Raw genomic sequence first — 17,103 nt, 5'->3', positions numbered from 1 at the left:
ATATAGAGCTATGCTTCCAAAGAGCAGCTTGTTAGCTTAACCTAGCATATAGACTGGAAACAGGGGGAAACAGAAGACAAAATCCACCTACCTGGCACAGGCTTTCTGTCACTTTCTGGAGTTTCCACTGGTTGCCTGTTGGGATGACAAGACTCCAGGAAGTGACCACGCCTGTCTTCGTGCTTAGCTAAGCTAACTGGCTGCTGTAGCGTCAACAAGAGAGTGGTATCAGTCTTCTGATCTAACTCTCCGCCAGAAAGCAAATTAGTGTATTTCCGAAAATGCTGAACTATTTCTTCAAAGGCCACTCTATATATTGTTAGCTACTGTAGGCTGAGTGTTGTTAAGTGTTTCTGTTATTTTGTCTACTTACTCTGTGCTTACACGCCACCATCTTTCAAAATCTCTTTACTTCCGTATTGATTATCAACAGCACTGCTGACCATTAGCCTTCCTAATGAGAAAGTCTCAAGGACATTTGCATGTCTGGACGCACAATATTAATTCATTTATAATACATGGAGAGAATGACGACAAAGAGACATAGCGCTAATGGAGAAACAACTGCTGTTTAAGATAGTCAATTATATAAATCGATAATAAATAAATGTTTGGATTTTTTTAACAGTTAAAGGTCAAAATGGTGGAAAAGGTTGGAAAAAAAGGCCAAGTGGAAAAATGAATACAAAGACGCTGAGCCACTGTGGTGGTTCTGAGGGGACAATCCATGCAGTCTGGTGTCAGAGTTCACTCCCTGGGGACAGTATACTGAGCGATACAATGATTCATATATTCATGTCTGATCCACACCACCCCACACACACCAACACATGCTCTCAGAGAGTGACATATATGATGTCACCCAATCTGTATGACTCATGCCACACACACACAGTTTGTGGCTCAGAATTCAAAATGAAATCACATTTCTGAGATAAAGGACGACCAAAGACAGTCACTTATGAAGAAACTTACTGACCAGGCCTCATTTTATATGGAATCAAATGGAGGTGTTCAAGTTATAAATATTCAGCAGACTGTGGAGTGTATTATTTCTCTCATCCAGAGACAGATGCAAATTATTTTGAAAGAATATAAGCCAACAGTGCCATATCAGTGACTTATGAATGAAAGTTTGACCTCCTCTTCTCCACACAGGTTTTTGGATTTTTTTACTTTTGGTGTGAGAACAATTTCTTTTTATCTTTCTTGGCATCCTATACCAGTGATTTAGATCCCTTGCTCACCCTCTACATGGCAAAGATCAATAATCCCTTTGTTCACATTGCTTTCAATCTCCTTCACACACGTAACACACACACACACACCACACACAAAAACAATCACACTAACGCATCAGTCAAACATCTCCACATAATTCAAACATGGACAGGAAATCACTCAACCACTGTGTGTGCATGTCTGTGTTTTATTTTCTGTAAAGTGTCTGAAACACGTGTCAGGGGGAAATAAGGGACCACAAAGGATCTTCTTGTTATTGGTTCAGGTTAGGAAAATTGCTTGTTAAACATAGCTGACCACACCAGACTGGATGGTAACAGAAAGCTGGTACATTTTAGAGATCAGCTGGAGAGGAATCTTACTAAGAAACCATTGAGGAAACTGAAGTAATGTCCTTGGAGTTTTAGAAATTTGTTGTTTTTTTAGCAACCTTGGTATATTTGCCGAGCCCTGAAGGAAATCGGCCCCAGGGGTACTAGCAGGGAGAGGAAGACAAGCAACAATTAAAATTTTAAAGGTGCACCCTGTATAAATTGTATGTGCATGTGACTGTGTGTGTGTGTGTGTGTGTGTGTGTGTGTGTGTGTGTGTGTGTGTGTGTGTGTGTAGATTTCATTCCTGCTGTGTTGGGTTTGCATGGGTGCATGTACAGGAAGGAGCTTATATGAGAGGCCGATTAGGGTGAAAAACAGACACACACGCACTGAAAACTGTCACACACGCACTGACAATGTGCGCACACACACTGAAAACACGGAAACACTGGCACATTCACATTGACAATGTGCACATACACACTGAAAATGATCATACATGCACCAACAACACACCAAGCACACGCACTGAAACCAGGCACAGACACATTGAAAATGTGCGCACACACATTAAAAAGGGCACACACCACCGACTGTGCATGCACACACAGTGAAATATGTGTACATCCACATTGACAAAGTACACATACACACTGAAAATATTCACACCACACAAACTTCACACAGAGTAGGATACAGGCTACTTGTCTGTGTGTGTATCTAAGTGTGTGCCTGTGAAGTCATTTCAGTGCCTGTTTCATTTTAACAGGAAGTCACTGATGCAGCTAGCTATATATCCATGGTCAAAATACATGTAGAATGTGTATAATAAGCTCAGCAAATCATTGCATATTGTAGATCATAAAGTGAAGTGTTGTAGGTTTCATGTGAATAAGAAGACAGAGATGAAGTTTATAAAATATCTGAAGGTGAGGAGCAAAAATTAAATGTGACATACAATAAATATCCCTCCCTGTAGGTTTATGGATGCTGAACTAAATATATAATATAATAAATGATTAACTGTTCATATAATTGCTTAGATAAACAATCTCTCTGAACAAGGAATACCACTTGCACTGAAATCCATGTATCATCATGTTAGCTATGCTTTTATTTTGAAAGTTAGGACAGGAATCTAAGGCGTCCTGTTACACTACAACAGCTTCCGGGCGCACTAAAATAATTTTACACACACACTCAGATACCCCTGTATTTCAGTGTATATGTGCACATTGTCAGTGCGTGTGTGACAGTTTTCAGTGTGCGTGTGTCTGTTTTTTAATGTTTTCACCCTAATCGGCCTCTCATATCTTGATCTAATTAAGTTGCTCTAGAGAGATGACTTCATCCTGATTCCCTTTTCCCTACCCCCTTCACAGCACCCCACCTGCCACCCCCCACCCTGCAGCCCCTGCTATCCCAACCCCACCCACGAGTTGCATGGCAGCATGACAGCAAGTCTTTGGACCAAATTAGCTGTCAATGCAACCCCCTAATTCCCAACAGACAGTAGGTTAATTTAATCAGTCAGCTATAGCCTGCAGCGGAACAGACATGCTAACTCACATACAATACACATATAATAGTCCAGAATTTTCATAATGCACAATAACACAAGGAGAAGTTATTTACAATGAGTGTGGTAAAGAATTTAGCAAAACAATAATCATTCAACCTAAAAAAAATAATTCAGTACAGAAAAAAGGAGATGGGTTCTAATAACTCTAGCTTTAGCTTCAGTTTAGTTTTGAAAAACTTTAACTATCTTCTTTGTCATTTATCTTACTCTATGTCAATGCAAGGTGTTTTTTCTAACATAATATCTAGCCTGTTGCCCTTAAATTCCTTTGCAAATCTTAATAAATCAATAAAAATAAAATCAAATGAAGCAGTTCAAACACGTTCTGGGTGGGGATTCATCAATGTTTCTCAAAAACATTGGTTTATAGTGAGCAAATTAGAATTATGTGTAATTTTTTACTTTTATATCTTAGTTACTGTTTGGTGGTGACAGTGTTTTTTCTACTGGATTAATCTGAATGAAGCCTAATCCTAAACAGAAGAGATTAAATTACCCAAATCACTATAATAACAGGATTACACAGACTTCCCTCTGACTCAAGACACCCTTGCCCTTTTTGAAAAATCTCTGTCCACACACACAAACAAACAAACAAACGGACACGTTGTCAGAAATGGTTGCATAATGGGGGGAGAGGACAGTAAATTTATTGTGGAGGTGTAAGAAAGTGAGGTTGAAAAGTAACCGAAGCACAGTAAACTGTAGACCTGTCAGATTGCTAACAGTAATGACTTTGTGTGTGTGTGTGTGTGTTTCTTTGTGTGTGTTTCCAACTTTCCAAGTTTCTGAGCATGAAAACAGAAACCTACTTATTAATTCACTTCTGTCTGGGGAGATTGGTTAATAAGATTGTCAATGGTAAGTTCAACACATAAAGGTACACACACACACACACACACACACACACACACACACACACACACACACAGTGATTGGTGTTAACAGTGTAACTAATGCAGTTACACAGTGAACAAAAGCCCAGCTGTCACTCCAGAGGCTTAACAGTCATATATGAATATTCATTGCAGCACAGTGCGACAGAAGGTGAGCTTGGCTTTGCAAAGCACCATCTTGGTATTGTGGAGTCCAGAACCAGACTCATCAAAACATGACTCAAGTACAGGAGGGAAAATGCTTAAGGATCTGATTATTGATATTGTATTATTTTGTATTATTAGCCTTATAAAACATATGTTTAAATTAACATCAAAATCTCAGTTTGCATCCAAACAAATATCAAATCAGATTCAGGTTTAAAGTAAGAATCTCACCATTTAACTGTAAAAACAAACACTAAATGTTAAATAAACCTATTTTGGTAACACTTTATTTAACAGGTCTGTAATTTTCCTGGAAAGTTTCCTTAAAAGAACCATCCAATATAGCACTAATTATAGAGCTTTATAAGCATTATTATTGGAAACCTGTAGGTTGAATTGCATGTTTGCCTGTAGGCACATTTGAATGTTCAGCTGATCTATGTGCACCAACTAAAACATTCTCTTAAACTAGAAATTAGTGTAGCAGAAAGTTTAGCAATTTAGCCTAACACTGTCTCTCTTTTCCTTACAATTAGTACCAAATTACATTGTTCTCTCCAGGAAACTTCTTGAGGAAATATTTTTAAAAATAAAATAGAGCATTATTTTGATTTATTTCACTGTACATGTGTGTCTGCACATATTCATTGATGTTGTTACCACATCCCTGCACAAGCTTTGAGCAACATAATACATGTGGGCGCAGTGTATATTAGGATCGTATGATCATGTAGTACAACTGATCAAAAGCAGTTTCCAATATATTTTAAGACATAAAACAACAAATAATTGATATCAGAAATATATAAATAATATATAAATCTGTTTAGTAAAAGGAGTTATCATTGTTAGTTCTGATCTCCATGTAGCAGCAGCATCATGAGTACACTTGCAGTATGACAGTACCTCTGACCGTGTTGTAGTGCTACTGAAAACGACCAGGCGGTGGTAGTAAACAGCCATTTAATTAGACAAACCAGAGCAAATGGTGAGGAGCCCATCATGGAGGCGTCTCTGAGGGCGTGCATTGATGTACGTCCGTATACATCCATGAGGGCGTGTCGCTAACCACGCAACGCGTTCTTCGAACCCGCCTCTGGCTGCATCTGATTGGCTGCTGTTGTCACCGTTAGGGAATTCTTTCCCTGATTTGATAACCTTCCCGTCACTCAGCTGTGACAGACGCCACACTGCTTGCTGTTTCGAAAATGAAACTGGCGTCGATGGATCCACAAGAAAACGAAAACGAGACGGTCATTAAATAAAATAAAAAAAACGTGGATTCACTGTTTTAATCTGGCGAAGAGGTGGCAGAAGAACACAACTGTAAGGAGTCCTTGTGGCGGGATTTTAGAGGTGACATTTTTGTGAGGGAGGCAGGCCTATGCTGTCAAACCACGACAACAACAACACCTGAATCGGTGCTCCTGTGTTAGCTTCGTACGTTTATGTGTTGCTGCTAATTAACTACCAGTTTCAAGTAACTAGCTAGCTAGCTACTCAGCTACAGTCAGCCCTCATTTTCTGTGGATTTAGAACTGTGTTGTTACTGTATGTGGTCTCCGAATAGAAAAATAGAAGGAAGCCCTGTCTGACAGTCTGTTGTGGTCCTAGTTTAGACTGCACAGGGCAGCTTTAAAGGAAATGTCTCTTCCTTTTTTCAGCTGGGAATGTTGAGCAAACACCAGAGCTGGATAGGACGTACTATACTGCAATGGAGGTAAGCAACTTTCTGTAGCTGACATAAGTCACACGATGGGTTTGTTTTGAGACAGTATGTGTGGTTAAGACGTGTTCGTAGTCAATTGATAATTCGTTTAATTTTAAAATTCAGTTTTCAAGGATCTGAAGTACCTCTTTCCACCTATAGCATAAGTTACATTACATGTCATAGGAGGGTCCCTGGTTTTGAGATGCAACGACTGAGGTGTAGGGACAGTCATTACTCCACATAATTTGTTATTACAGTTGAGTAAGATAAGATAAAAATGCCTTCTTGAGAAATATTTTGACTATTCTTAAGTAATTTTCATTGTAGTTTTTTGTCATTGTCATTGTTTTGTATACCTTATTCCTGCTGTTATTATTATTATCTACCTAGGGTCTTGTAGATTTTTTGTCGTAACTAGATCTTGAGACAGAAACTATTGTCAGTTACTTATATGGTTGGTTTTAGTTTCTAAGTAGTTAGTTTCAGTCTAACTGACAAGGGCAGATGCAGCATAAAGGGGCTATACCACAAGTTTGATTTACACACCAATTACTTGTTTCCGTTGTATAAGCGAAAGTGTGACATTCTGTGAACAGAGTCAGTCACAAACTCAAATTTACCATGCTTTTGGGGCACATTCTCACATGTCTAACGTTACTCTCTCTCAAAATGTGTGTAGGTAGTTCAGTAGTCCAGGGTTGCATTGTTGAAAGAGAGACTGCCCTTTAACCAGAGAATATAGTTTTGAACCCCTTTGTCAGCAAGATTCCTGACCTCTGACCTCCCCCTTTAGAAGGATCAGGCAAAATAGAATTTTACTACAGTTATAAATATTGAATAATGAATATATCAGTAATGAGTTACACTTTTATTTATATTGGTGTTTAGCCCTCCAAAACCAAGGTTCGTGTTGATGGTAAGACCTCAATGAAGGTTGTAGGTGTTTTCCATAATGCAGGGTGTAGAAGTGTCAAAATGAGTTGATTATTAACCAACATATGATTTAAAAACCTTAAAACTTATATCATTCTGTTTTTCCCTTCTCCTCCTCCTCATTTTTATGACTTGTTTGTATATCTTTAACCCTCTTGCCTTCCCCTCATCTCTCCCTGTTGTTCTCGGTGCTCCAGTCTGTAGCAGTGGGCTCGGCTACTTGGTGAGACTGAAGCTGCTGTCACTATGGCACACTTTGACACAGAGTACCAGCGCCTGGAGGCGTCCTACAGTGACTCTCCCCCTGGAGAGGAGAACCTGCTGATGCATGTGCCTGAAGGAGCCAAATGTAAACGACATGTATACACAAATCAAGAACTTATCACACACAGAAACACATCCTCGTCTTTTGCTCTGATAGCGATGCCACCATGCAACAACACCATTACTAATGTTTAATAAATGTTTTGCAGCACAATGGCACCACATAGAGAACCTGGACCTGTTTTTCCAGAGAATATCCTTTTACTTGGTTGTGACATGTTTTCCCAACGTGTTGTGTTCTGATTGTTCCTGACAACTGAGGCCCCATTCACATTACTGTGTTTTTTAATTAAAACGGAGACCTTTTGCTACGTTTGCACCTCCCGTCCAGACTACAACGGCGAAAACAAAGACCTAAAACGGAGAAGTTTGGAAACGCTGCCAACCCCATTTTGCGTTTCAAAACTCCGGAGGGCGTTTTAGTGAAGACCGGCCAAAACGAAGGACTTTAGAAACGATGACGTAGCCACTCACGCTCGGCTCTCTGATTGGGTCTTGCAAAGCAGAAACACGATGCTGCTGACCGGGTTTTTGACATAGTATTTTTATAAAAATATTCTGTACCATGATACCATGAAAGTTTTAACACAATTACGACTGATAAACGCAGACACATTTGCACTGTTCCTTAACATCCATTACGTCTATAATCTGCACCAGAAGAATGGATTCACCTGTATGCTTCTGGGAGAGATCTTTGAGCTAGTGTATGTATCCCATCCACCTGAACTGATGTTTTTAAGGAAATCTTTATGGCATGGAGCTTGATGTACCCTGTAAGTGTGTTTTCTTACTGTCTTTTCCTTTCTTGCCTCCTCCTCCTTTCTTTCTCTATGCAGTCAGTTGCTGTTTGTGGTTGGCTTCACAGTGTTCCTAGCTAACTGTGTGGACTATGACATACTGTTTGCCAACAAGTTTGTAAATCACACCGATTCCTCTAAAGTCACCTTGCCTGATGCCTTCCTCCCAGTGGATGTCTGCAGTGCCCGGTGAGTGTGACACTGTATTTAGTTCATTTAGTTAATGAAGTGTGTAGCTGAGGATAGATGTTATTATTGTATAGAAGGGTGTTTGTGAGATACAGAAACACTTTGTTATGCGCATTATTGTTACTCACTAGTTTTTTTCAATATAACATTTTTCTTATCTGAATGTGTAAAGTTTCCTTGGGTTACTTGAAACATTTTAGCAGACTTTCTACATTTATATGTACATTATCACATGGGACTTGGAATGGTTATTTTACTATTTATTCCTTACCTGTTAATCTGCCAGTGATACCTTTTGAATGACAGAACTCAAAAGAGTGAAATAACTTTCTTGTTGTCATTGATAAAGCTGAAAAGTGGCATGAATTAAATTATTTACCCAGGTTAGCGCCGGTGTGTTTATTTTTTTTATACAGAAATATTTAATCTGCCAAACCAATTGGACATATGTGAAGACCTTAATGCCGTTGAAAACATACAACGTACTTTTAATTATAGAAGAAAATATTTTCTCCCACAGTATCCGAGACAATGCGTTTGTGATCTTTGTGCTGATCATCTCTGGGGTGTTTTGGCTACATCGCCTGGTAAAATTCATCTATAATGTCTGCTGCTACTGGGAGATCCGATCCTTCTACATCAACGCACTCAAGATGACCATGGTGAGTCAGTCACACAAAATTATGTCTATAGAGGAAATTATTTTTAGAGTGTTACTGAAGATTTGTTTTGCTTGCGCATAAATTATAATCACATGCAATCATTGTACCTACTAATTTCCATCCATCCATCCATCCATCGTCAACTGCTTATCCTGCATACAGGGTCGCAGGGCCTACTAATTTCCACTATGCTTTTTCTTTTCAGTCCGAACTCCCCTATGCAACATGGCAGGAGGTTCAGGCCAGGATAGTGGAGATCCAGAAAGAACACCAGATCTGCATCCATAAAAAAGAGCTGACCGAGCTTGACATTTACCACCGCATCCTCCGCTTTAAAAACTACATGGTGTGTACATTTGCAGTGAAATTTTGCAGCTTGGTTGCTGAAGAGTCTGACACAGCTATTTGCAAACATAATGAAACGGTGTGACCTCTAACCAGAGCTTTCTTCCTGTACCTCGCTAGGTTGCCATGGTGAATAAATCTCTCCTTCCTGTGCGATTTCGACTTCCTACGCTTGGGGAAAGCGTGTTCTACACCCGGGGTCTGAAATACAACTTTGAGCTCATCTTCTTTTGGGGACCAGGTGTGTTCATGTTTGATGTAATTCATGTACAGTATGTACAGTACTCTATGTGTCTGCATTTCCATGGTGTAATATTCAGGTGAAATTAACTATATGCATGCATGCATTCATACATTTGCCTATTTGTCAAGGTTTAGAATGACAAAGGAGTCTTCTTTTGTATGTCCCTTGGTTTTGTCTTGGTTGCTCTGTAGGGTCTCTGTTTGAAAATGAGTGGAGCCTGAAACCAGAATACAAGAGAGGAGGGAACAGGGCTGAGCTGGCAGACAGGCTAGCATCCCGTATTCTATGGATTGGGATTGCCAATTTGCTGCTGTGTCCAGTTATTCTTGTGTGGCAGATTCTCTACGCCTTCTTTAGTTACACAGAGGTAAGTAGTTTGTATGTACATACAAACTTTATACAGTTTTCTTTTTTCATTTAGTGCTCTAAACATAGATCATTTGGGGGGTGTGTGTGTGTGTGTGTGTGTGTGTGTGTGTGTGTGCAGGTGATCAAGCGAGAGCCGGGCTCTCTGGGAGCAAGATGCTGGTCTCTGTATGGTCGATGTTACCTGCGTCACTTCAATGAGTTGGATCATGAGCTCATGTCACGCCTCAGCAAAGGCTACAAGGTCAGCGTATCTCCTGCCAACACTGCTCATAAGTAGGGCTGGGTGATAAAGCGATAACAATTATTATTATGATATAATGTTCCTCAATATAAATAAAGTTGCTTCTCCTCTGAACCCTAGTTTTATAACCCTGCTAAATTTCATAACACTGACATATTTTTCTTTCAATGAATTGAAAGAAGTTGTTTGTATATGGCAGTGCAGAACATCACTTAAGATTCACATGGTTTTGTATAAACATCATGCTCTTAATGCTTAGCCTGTAGAGTTAATAATAAGTCTGCTTCCTGCTTTTTTCCATTCCTCTACCCCTGTTCCTCTTTCATTCAGGCTGCATCCAAGTATATGAACTGTTTCCTGTCACCACTGCTGACGGTGGTTGCCAAAAATGTAGCGTTTTTTGCCGGGTCTCTCCTGGCCGTGCTCATCGCCCTGACTATCTATGACGAGGATGTTCTCGCAGTGGAACATGTTCTCTCATCAATCACTCTGCTTGGAGTGTGTATCACAGTCTGCAGGTGGGGATTAGTGTTACCCAGTTAATCTCTCTGCTATTCTCATTTACATGGTTTTTATTTACACAGCCTGCAGCACTTAATCATCACAAATGTATTAACAGCTAAATAGCTCAAATAAATCACTAGCTCATTATTAATCAGCCATAAATTAATAGCTTTGTCTCTATAAAACTGATATGAAATGGCAAACATCAGATACAAAAATAAAATGTGAATATATGACACAAATCTTCAACTATGTGGAACGTAGGGGACCCATTTCTTTATTGCCTGTCTAAAGCTACCCAGAGTTGTAATCCCTTTAATGCTCTACGGCAGCTTATTCTGCTGTATAACTGATGAGTTTAAGAGGGTTTCCTTCCTTAAGTAGCTCAGACTATTTGAAGTCTGTTAATAGCTCTGAATTGAAATAATTCAATATTTAGGAACAGTCCCATGAACTGAACTTCTATCTCGTAGAACCATCCAAGACACACAACAATCCATCAGAAATTTCACCGGTAAATTTTGCATCAAATTTGTGATTTGTTTTGAGAAAGCCTTACAGCTGAATAAGAATGCTTCAGTCTTGTAAACTCCAGACATATAGTTAACAAGCAAATTTCCACAAAGTAGTTAAATCTTTGCCTTTGATTTTCACCCTCTTATGTTGTAAGCCTAACTTCTTTTCCTGTCTCTCTTTTCAGATCATTTATACCTGATAAGCACATGGTGTTTTGTCCTGAGCAGCTATTGCGGGTTATCCTGGCTCACATCCACTACATGCCTGACCACTGGCAGGGTAATGCACATAGATATGAGACCCGTGACCAGTTCTCCCAGCTCTTCCAATACAAAGCCGTGAGTATGGATACTGACAGGGATAAATATCAAGACTGAGGACTTGTCAAAACAGTGTTATATGGGCATTTTCCATAGTAGACATTTTAACATGGCACAGCATGAATTTAATTAATTAATGGGTTTAATTAATTAACATTAATGATGGCTGTATTCAATATATATATGCCAATTTTAGGGCCCTGCAAGTGTGCAAGCTGACTCATGGACATGGCTTTCCAGCACAGTTATAAAGGCATTTATGTTAAAACTTACACCTGTGCTGGTTCTATTGTGACTACTCAAAATGTCTACTGTGTAAAAGACCTGTAGTTGTTTTGTCAAACCCTCTCTGAACATCTGCTTCTATTAAACTGTTATTTTTCTAGAGAATTAGCATTACCCTCATTCCGTTACTTGTATTTATATCTCAGACAGACTACTATAACTATAGTTTTCTGCTGTTAGCTATCTAAGCAGATCCACTGAAGCAGTAGGGGTCTCAGTGCCATGCTGAGAAGCACCTTATTGGTATTTGTTAAGGAAGGGATTTGCTCTCCACTCCCAGATTGTCGCAGCTGGTAGCATTTGGATCTTAAATCATAAAGTGTTCCTCAAGATTACAATTAAAATGAACGTGCTATTTTAAATAACACATTTCAACTTATGAATCAGAGTATCAGTATACCTTTGATGTGCTTGCTGAACCCTACCTTGCCACACGAGTATACAGTGTTAACTTTTCCCCTATGTTTTTCTTCCAGGTCTTTATTCTAGAGGAGTTGATAAGTCCAGTGGTGACTCCCATTATCCTGATCTTCTGTCTGAGGAGGAAGTCTCTGGAGATCATTGATTTCTTCAGGAACTTCACTGTGGAGGTGGTCGGTGTAGGAGACACTTGCTCCTTTGCCCAGATGGACATCAGGCAGCATGGACACCCTGCGGTGAGTGACTGACACACATAAGTGCAGCCACACAGACATACATAAATGACGACACTTGTCTATATACTGTGTGACATGCGTAAGATTTATTCATTCAAAAGTGAAATATGAATGAATGAGAGTCTGTGTGTATATCTGTGGCCTGAACCTCTCTCCTCCCTCTGTAGTGGATGTCAGAGGGGAAGACAGAGGCGTCTATCTACCAACAGGCAGAGGATGGGAAGACAGAGTTATCTCTGATGCACTTTGCCATCACTAACCCCCAGTGGCAGCCGCCTCAGGAGACCACACACTTCATCAGCCAGCTGAAAGAACGAGTTCACAGAGAGGCCGCAGGGGCTCCTTCAGATACACATCCCCTCTCACTGTCTGAGTCTGAGGTACACTGATGAACTAACATACGTGCTCAGGTATCAAAGTGGTAATACATCAAATTTCATTACATCTTCAGAGGTAGAAACAAATGTACTGTCTTGTCTCTCTGCCCTTTCTCTCTTGTAGCCAAGGAGCCTCGTTGCAAACTTCTTGGGAGGTCCCTCTACGCTGGCCTCCGTTCATTTCGGCAGGGATGGCTCTTTGACCAATCATGCAGCAGCTGGCATAAGTGATGGGGCATCTGCCTTACGCTCCCTTTCCCCAGTCAGCAGCAGTCTTCACTTGAGAGGCAGTTTGAGTGCAGCTCACAGAGCAGCTGGCCACACTTCAGCCATGAGCAAAGCAATGGCAGGGTCTGGGTAGGAGAATTCTTCTTCCGAAATGTGTCTCGACTCAGTTCTGTCTAACACTAACTTTTACTGAGCTGCTGGCTGAAAACTCACAGTTCAATGTGCAAAATCTAGCCTCTCATCTTCTTATCTGTGTCACCTCCTCTTCATGTCCTCATTTTCTCCATGTTTTTGCTTTCTTTTTTTGTAGGACTGATGCCCGAACTGTGAGCTCAGGCAGCAGTGCATGGGAGGGTCAACTGACCAGTTTGGTCCTGTCAGAGTATGCCTCCACTGAGATGAGCATCCATGCACTTTACATGCATGAGGTAATTGTGTGTGATCGTGTGTGGGAAGAGAGTAGAGGACATCTGTAGGAGTTAAAAAGTGAATGAAGCACAGTGTGTTCCCACGTTTGTCTCCTCATCCTGAATATCCAAGCGGGAAGCTTCCGGGCTACAATATGAAGCGAATGCGGAAGTCCCTGAAACCTGCATTCTATTGAAAATCCAGCAGGGGGCGACTCTTCTGGTTGCAAAAAGAAGTCCGGCTCCATTAGAAATAATGAGAAAATGACCCTACTTCTCAGCTGAATAATTACCCCAGTAAACACTTTCCTGATGAGTTTATGGTCTCAGTCGCTAGTTTCAAGTCTTCTTCAATACAAAATGATGTTCATTTAGTAAATTATGGTCCCATTTATTTTACAATAGACCAAAAAGCAGAGTATTTTTCAGGGCGGGATTATCTATGATTGACTAGTCGTTACCATAGCGACCTGTCAATCAGGCTAGAGCAGACTCGTACCCACGGCACTGTGTAAATTTAACCAGCGCCATTGAGAAAGCTTATTAGGAGTTGGCTGTTCACTTTTTCTGGTGAGTACATTTAGTTTTAAGACTGTTGTCCGCTAGACAAAGTTATCAGCCCAGTTAAAATGACAGTTAACATGAGTTACAGTTGCACCTATCTAAGCAAGCTAGCTAGCGCCGCACACGGCCGTTAGCTCCGCTGTATAGTCACTTCCGGGCACTTCCTGGTTGCAAAAACTCGACATGGCGGCGCATATCTGCCAAACTCGAGGCTTCAAAACGGCAGTCCACAAACCAACGGGTAACGTCACGATGACTACGTCAATTTCTTATGTACAGTCTATGTGAATATCCCCCAGATTTTCTTCATCGCGGGTGCCATCCATTTTTTCCATCTTATTTTTGTCCTTGTAGCTACACAAGCAACAGTCCCGCGGCGAGCTATCCCGTCACACATGGCACAGGCAGGAGAGTGACGAAAGCAGTGACAGCGTCCCTGATGAAGTGAGAAGTGAACCCAACCCTCACTCCAGACATTTCCCACGCTCACACACTTTCCCCACAACAGTCCCCAGTCCCAGTGCTATTCCCACTTCAGCTTCAGCCACCTGTAGTACCACCCTGGGCCAACAGGGGGCTCCCTCGCAGAGCAGCACCCAGCACCGCTATAGTGGACCTACCACAGGTACTATGTTTTGATAATCTCCCCATGTTTCACACTACATGCATTTGAATGGAGTCTTATTAAATGATCAGTCGGACTTTGGAACAGTATGAAATTGATTTTCACCTGCTATTCTTTTTCATAGTCTTACTCTTTTTAAGATAATTAAAACTGTAAATGTCCTTGCTCTCCTTGCTGCACCATTATTTTTATAACAAAAAATTTGGATTTGTTAGTCAATTAGTTTTAGAAAGATATGATATCAGTTTAAGACAGGAAATATTCTCTTGCCATGTTGCAATATGTACAAAACAGTAAAATGTTCTCAGCCCTTGTGTAACAATGAGTAGTTAAGTTTCTCACTGAGTAATTACACAAGTCTCCCTTAGTTTATGTCACACTGGCTTAGTATAAGAACTATATGGCTTTCAGAGTATTTCATTATTTGTTTAACTCAACTGAGGACAGTTTACAGTACAGTAGCTGTACATGCTATACAGATCAGTGTTAATTGCTGACACTTTTAAACAACACTGTCTATGTCTTTCTGTTTTCCAGACTCTTTTGGTGCAGGTGGGAAAGTAGTGAGGTCAGCCCGTCTGCCCATGGGAGGGTGGGCAGAGGAGGGTCAGGCAGCACCACGACACCATGAACCACTACCAGAGGAGAGTTCAGAAGATGAAATGCCTCCTCACATACACAGGGTGAATGTTGTTTGTGAATGATTGCAATGGCAATGGCAATTGCCTGTGTGTGGTGCAAGTAAACAGACATTTTTGTTCTCTTTCTCACACTTTAGGTTACATAACCATGCCATGTGAAGAAGCATCAGCGTCCCACTCTCCATATATAAAAAAACCCACACCCTTTTCCTTGACCAAACTTTTGTCCAGGATTGACCATCTGACCTGACACGGGTGAAAATGGACAGGAGTGGTGTCCCATGAACACTTTACTTGTAAAATCATCTGGACAAGTTAACATTGATGCCACCACCAACCTTTCAAAGATAGTATATTACTTACTACACACCAGTCAGGGTATACATCTGAATTTGTGAATCAGAAGAGGACCTACAGGATCAAGTTATTTCTACTAGCCATTAATACCATCAGATTATACTACGCTCTTTTATAGTGTCAAAAGATTACATGATGAAGGTGCATGCCTTGCTGCGATGTTAACAAAACTTGGGAACACATTATCCTTGGCGCTTTGCCTGCTGTAGCAATTTGCCCAAAATGTGATCACAATAATCCAATTTTTGCTATCTGTATTGTTTCCCTCTTTTACAAATCCGATGGCAACAGAAGTGAAATTTGAAGAATGTGTGGTGTCTCTCCAACAATAACAGCATTCAACGAAATGTGTTCAGAAAGATTCTGTTAACACACTGACTTTCATTGTGTATCTATTCTTGTACCAATAGCAGGAGGGTATGTATCCTACCCTGTGCTCTGTATTTCAGCTTGCATTCTGCCTCCTTGCAAAACATTGAAGGCCTCAAAAATTCAAATTCACTTTTTCAGATTTTTAATAACATATTTCCCTCCTTATAGATTTTTTTCTTATTGCATTATAATGTTCATTTGAAGTTTCTAATATGTTCTGAAACTTTTCACAGAGTCTGCCTCCGTTGCACAGAAAAACGTTTGTATAAAAATTAATTGTACAGCCTAGCCTGGTATTGTGCACGTACACATGCACTGTGTAAATAAATGTTATCAAGTTGTTTCAAGCAGTCATTCAGAATATTAAATTAATCAAATTTACACAATTATAAGGCCAACATTTTGTAATGTGTAACGCGAGATGCTGTATGCAAGCACATTTTAATCTGATTTAACCCATGTTTTTATTAACCATTCTTTTTTTTTTTTTTTTAACAGACTTGGCACAGCAAACAAACAAGGCTTTTTTAAGCATGTAATATTGACTTTTGTGCCATACAAAAAGCCCTTAAGCACAAGTGCATGACTATCATCCACACATTCTCCTGAAGAGTTGTAACTCATCTTCACAGTAAGAATATTGTTCAATGGCCATCCTCCACATCCTGCTTAATACAGCATGACTGTACCTTGTTCCCCTGTCATTAGGCCATGCAATTCTTTAAAAGAAGTATGCACTTTAATAGTTTGTTAATGCAGAGGGTGTCAGTTGTTTATATGTGTATATTTTATTTATCAAAGGGGTGTGCCATGATGATTGACGGTTGTGAATCCAGGTTGTGTTTTCTGTTGTGCATTTGGGATCGGGATAAAGAAGCACTGACACTTGTAACAGACTAATAATGTGGTCCAGGATGCTCACAGTGATTCACTGCGGTAAAAGCGACTGTTTGAGGAAGTTCTGTTGTTTGTTTAATAGATCCTGTAAAATACCATTTTGTACAGCTGTAAATTCATCCAATAAAGACGAGGCAATGATTTTGTGTGTAGCGTGAAAAAGCGACTTACACGACAAAATGACACGGGCAACGTTAGTGACTTGACTGAACAGGCCGAATACTGAACATACCCCTATTTTAAAGTGCCGTCAGATTATACATGTGCGTTCAGTCATCATAGCGATTTAGTTAGCTTAACAGCTACTAGCCGTAAATTAGCATACGGCTAGCTTACTACTTCGGATAGTTAGCCT

At 40.2% G+C, this 17,103-nt stretch overlaps 1 protein-coding gene across 3 annotated transcripts; it reads left to right on the top strand.

Annotated features, from left to right (window-relative positions):
• The first annotated feature begins 5,351 nt into the window (after positions 1 to 5,351).
• LOC119910407 (autophagy-related protein 9A-like) lies at positions 5,352 to 16,890 on the top strand. Of its 3 annotated transcripts, none has more exons than XM_038729022.1 (20): positions 5,352 to 5,537; positions 5,846 to 5,901; positions 7,023 to 7,174; positions 7,299 to 7,342; positions 7,792 to 7,856; positions 7,989 to 8,138; positions 8,659 to 8,800; positions 9,006 to 9,146; positions 9,266 to 9,386; positions 9,581 to 9,756; positions 9,877 to 9,999; positions 10,330 to 10,517; positions 11,204 to 11,357; positions 12,101 to 12,280; positions 12,448 to 12,660; positions 12,782 to 13,014; positions 13,196 to 13,313; positions 14,211 to 14,481; positions 15,019 to 15,164; positions 15,260 to 16,890. In XM_038729022.1, the coding sequence occupies exons 3-20, from the start codon at positions 7,072 to 7,074 to the stop codon at positions 15,266 to 15,268; spliced, it is 2,577 nt and encodes an 858-aa protein (XP_038584950.1). In that variant the 5' UTR covers positions 5,352 to 5,537; positions 5,846 to 5,901; positions 7,023 to 7,071; the 3' UTR covers positions 15,269 to 16,890. The 3 variants fall into 3 exon arrangements, with proteins under 3 accessions (XP_038584950.1, XP_038584951.1, XP_038584952.1); XM_038729023.1 differs by having other exon boundaries at positions 5,352 to 5,621; XM_038729024.1 differs by having other exon boundaries at positions 5,354 to 5,507.
• The last annotated feature ends 213 nt before the right edge of the window (positions 16,891 to 17,103 follow it).

The sequence above is a fragment of the Micropterus salmoides genome, unplaced genomic scaffold, assembly GCF_014851395.1.
Source record: "Micropterus salmoides isolate LMB-PRFRI ecotype aquatic unplaced genomic scaffold, ASM1485139v1 Ms_hic_scaffold_19, whole genome shotgun sequence".
Taxonomy (NCBI): domain Eukaryota; kingdom Metazoa; phylum Chordata; class Actinopteri; order Centrarchiformes; family Centrarchidae; genus Micropterus; species Micropterus salmoides.
The sequence above is the reverse complement of the archived record's forward strand: the minus strand, read 5'-3'. Positions and strand labels throughout refer to the sequence as shown.

Excerpts from the sequence above, each read along its gene's own strand:
- LOC119910407 (XM_038729022.1), top strand. The coding sequence starts at position 7,072 with ATGGCACACTTTGACACAGAGTACCAGCGCCTGGAGGCGTCCTACAGT. Across the intron at positions 7,343-7,791 it reads TGGACCTGTTTTTCCAGAGA|GTCTATAATCTGCACCAGAA; the intron begins ATATCCTTTTAC and ends AACATCCATTAC. Across the intron at positions 9,387-9,580 it reads CATCTTCTTTTGGGGACCAG|GGTCTCTGTTTGAAAATGAG; the intron begins GTGTGTTCATGT and ends GTTGCTCTGTAG.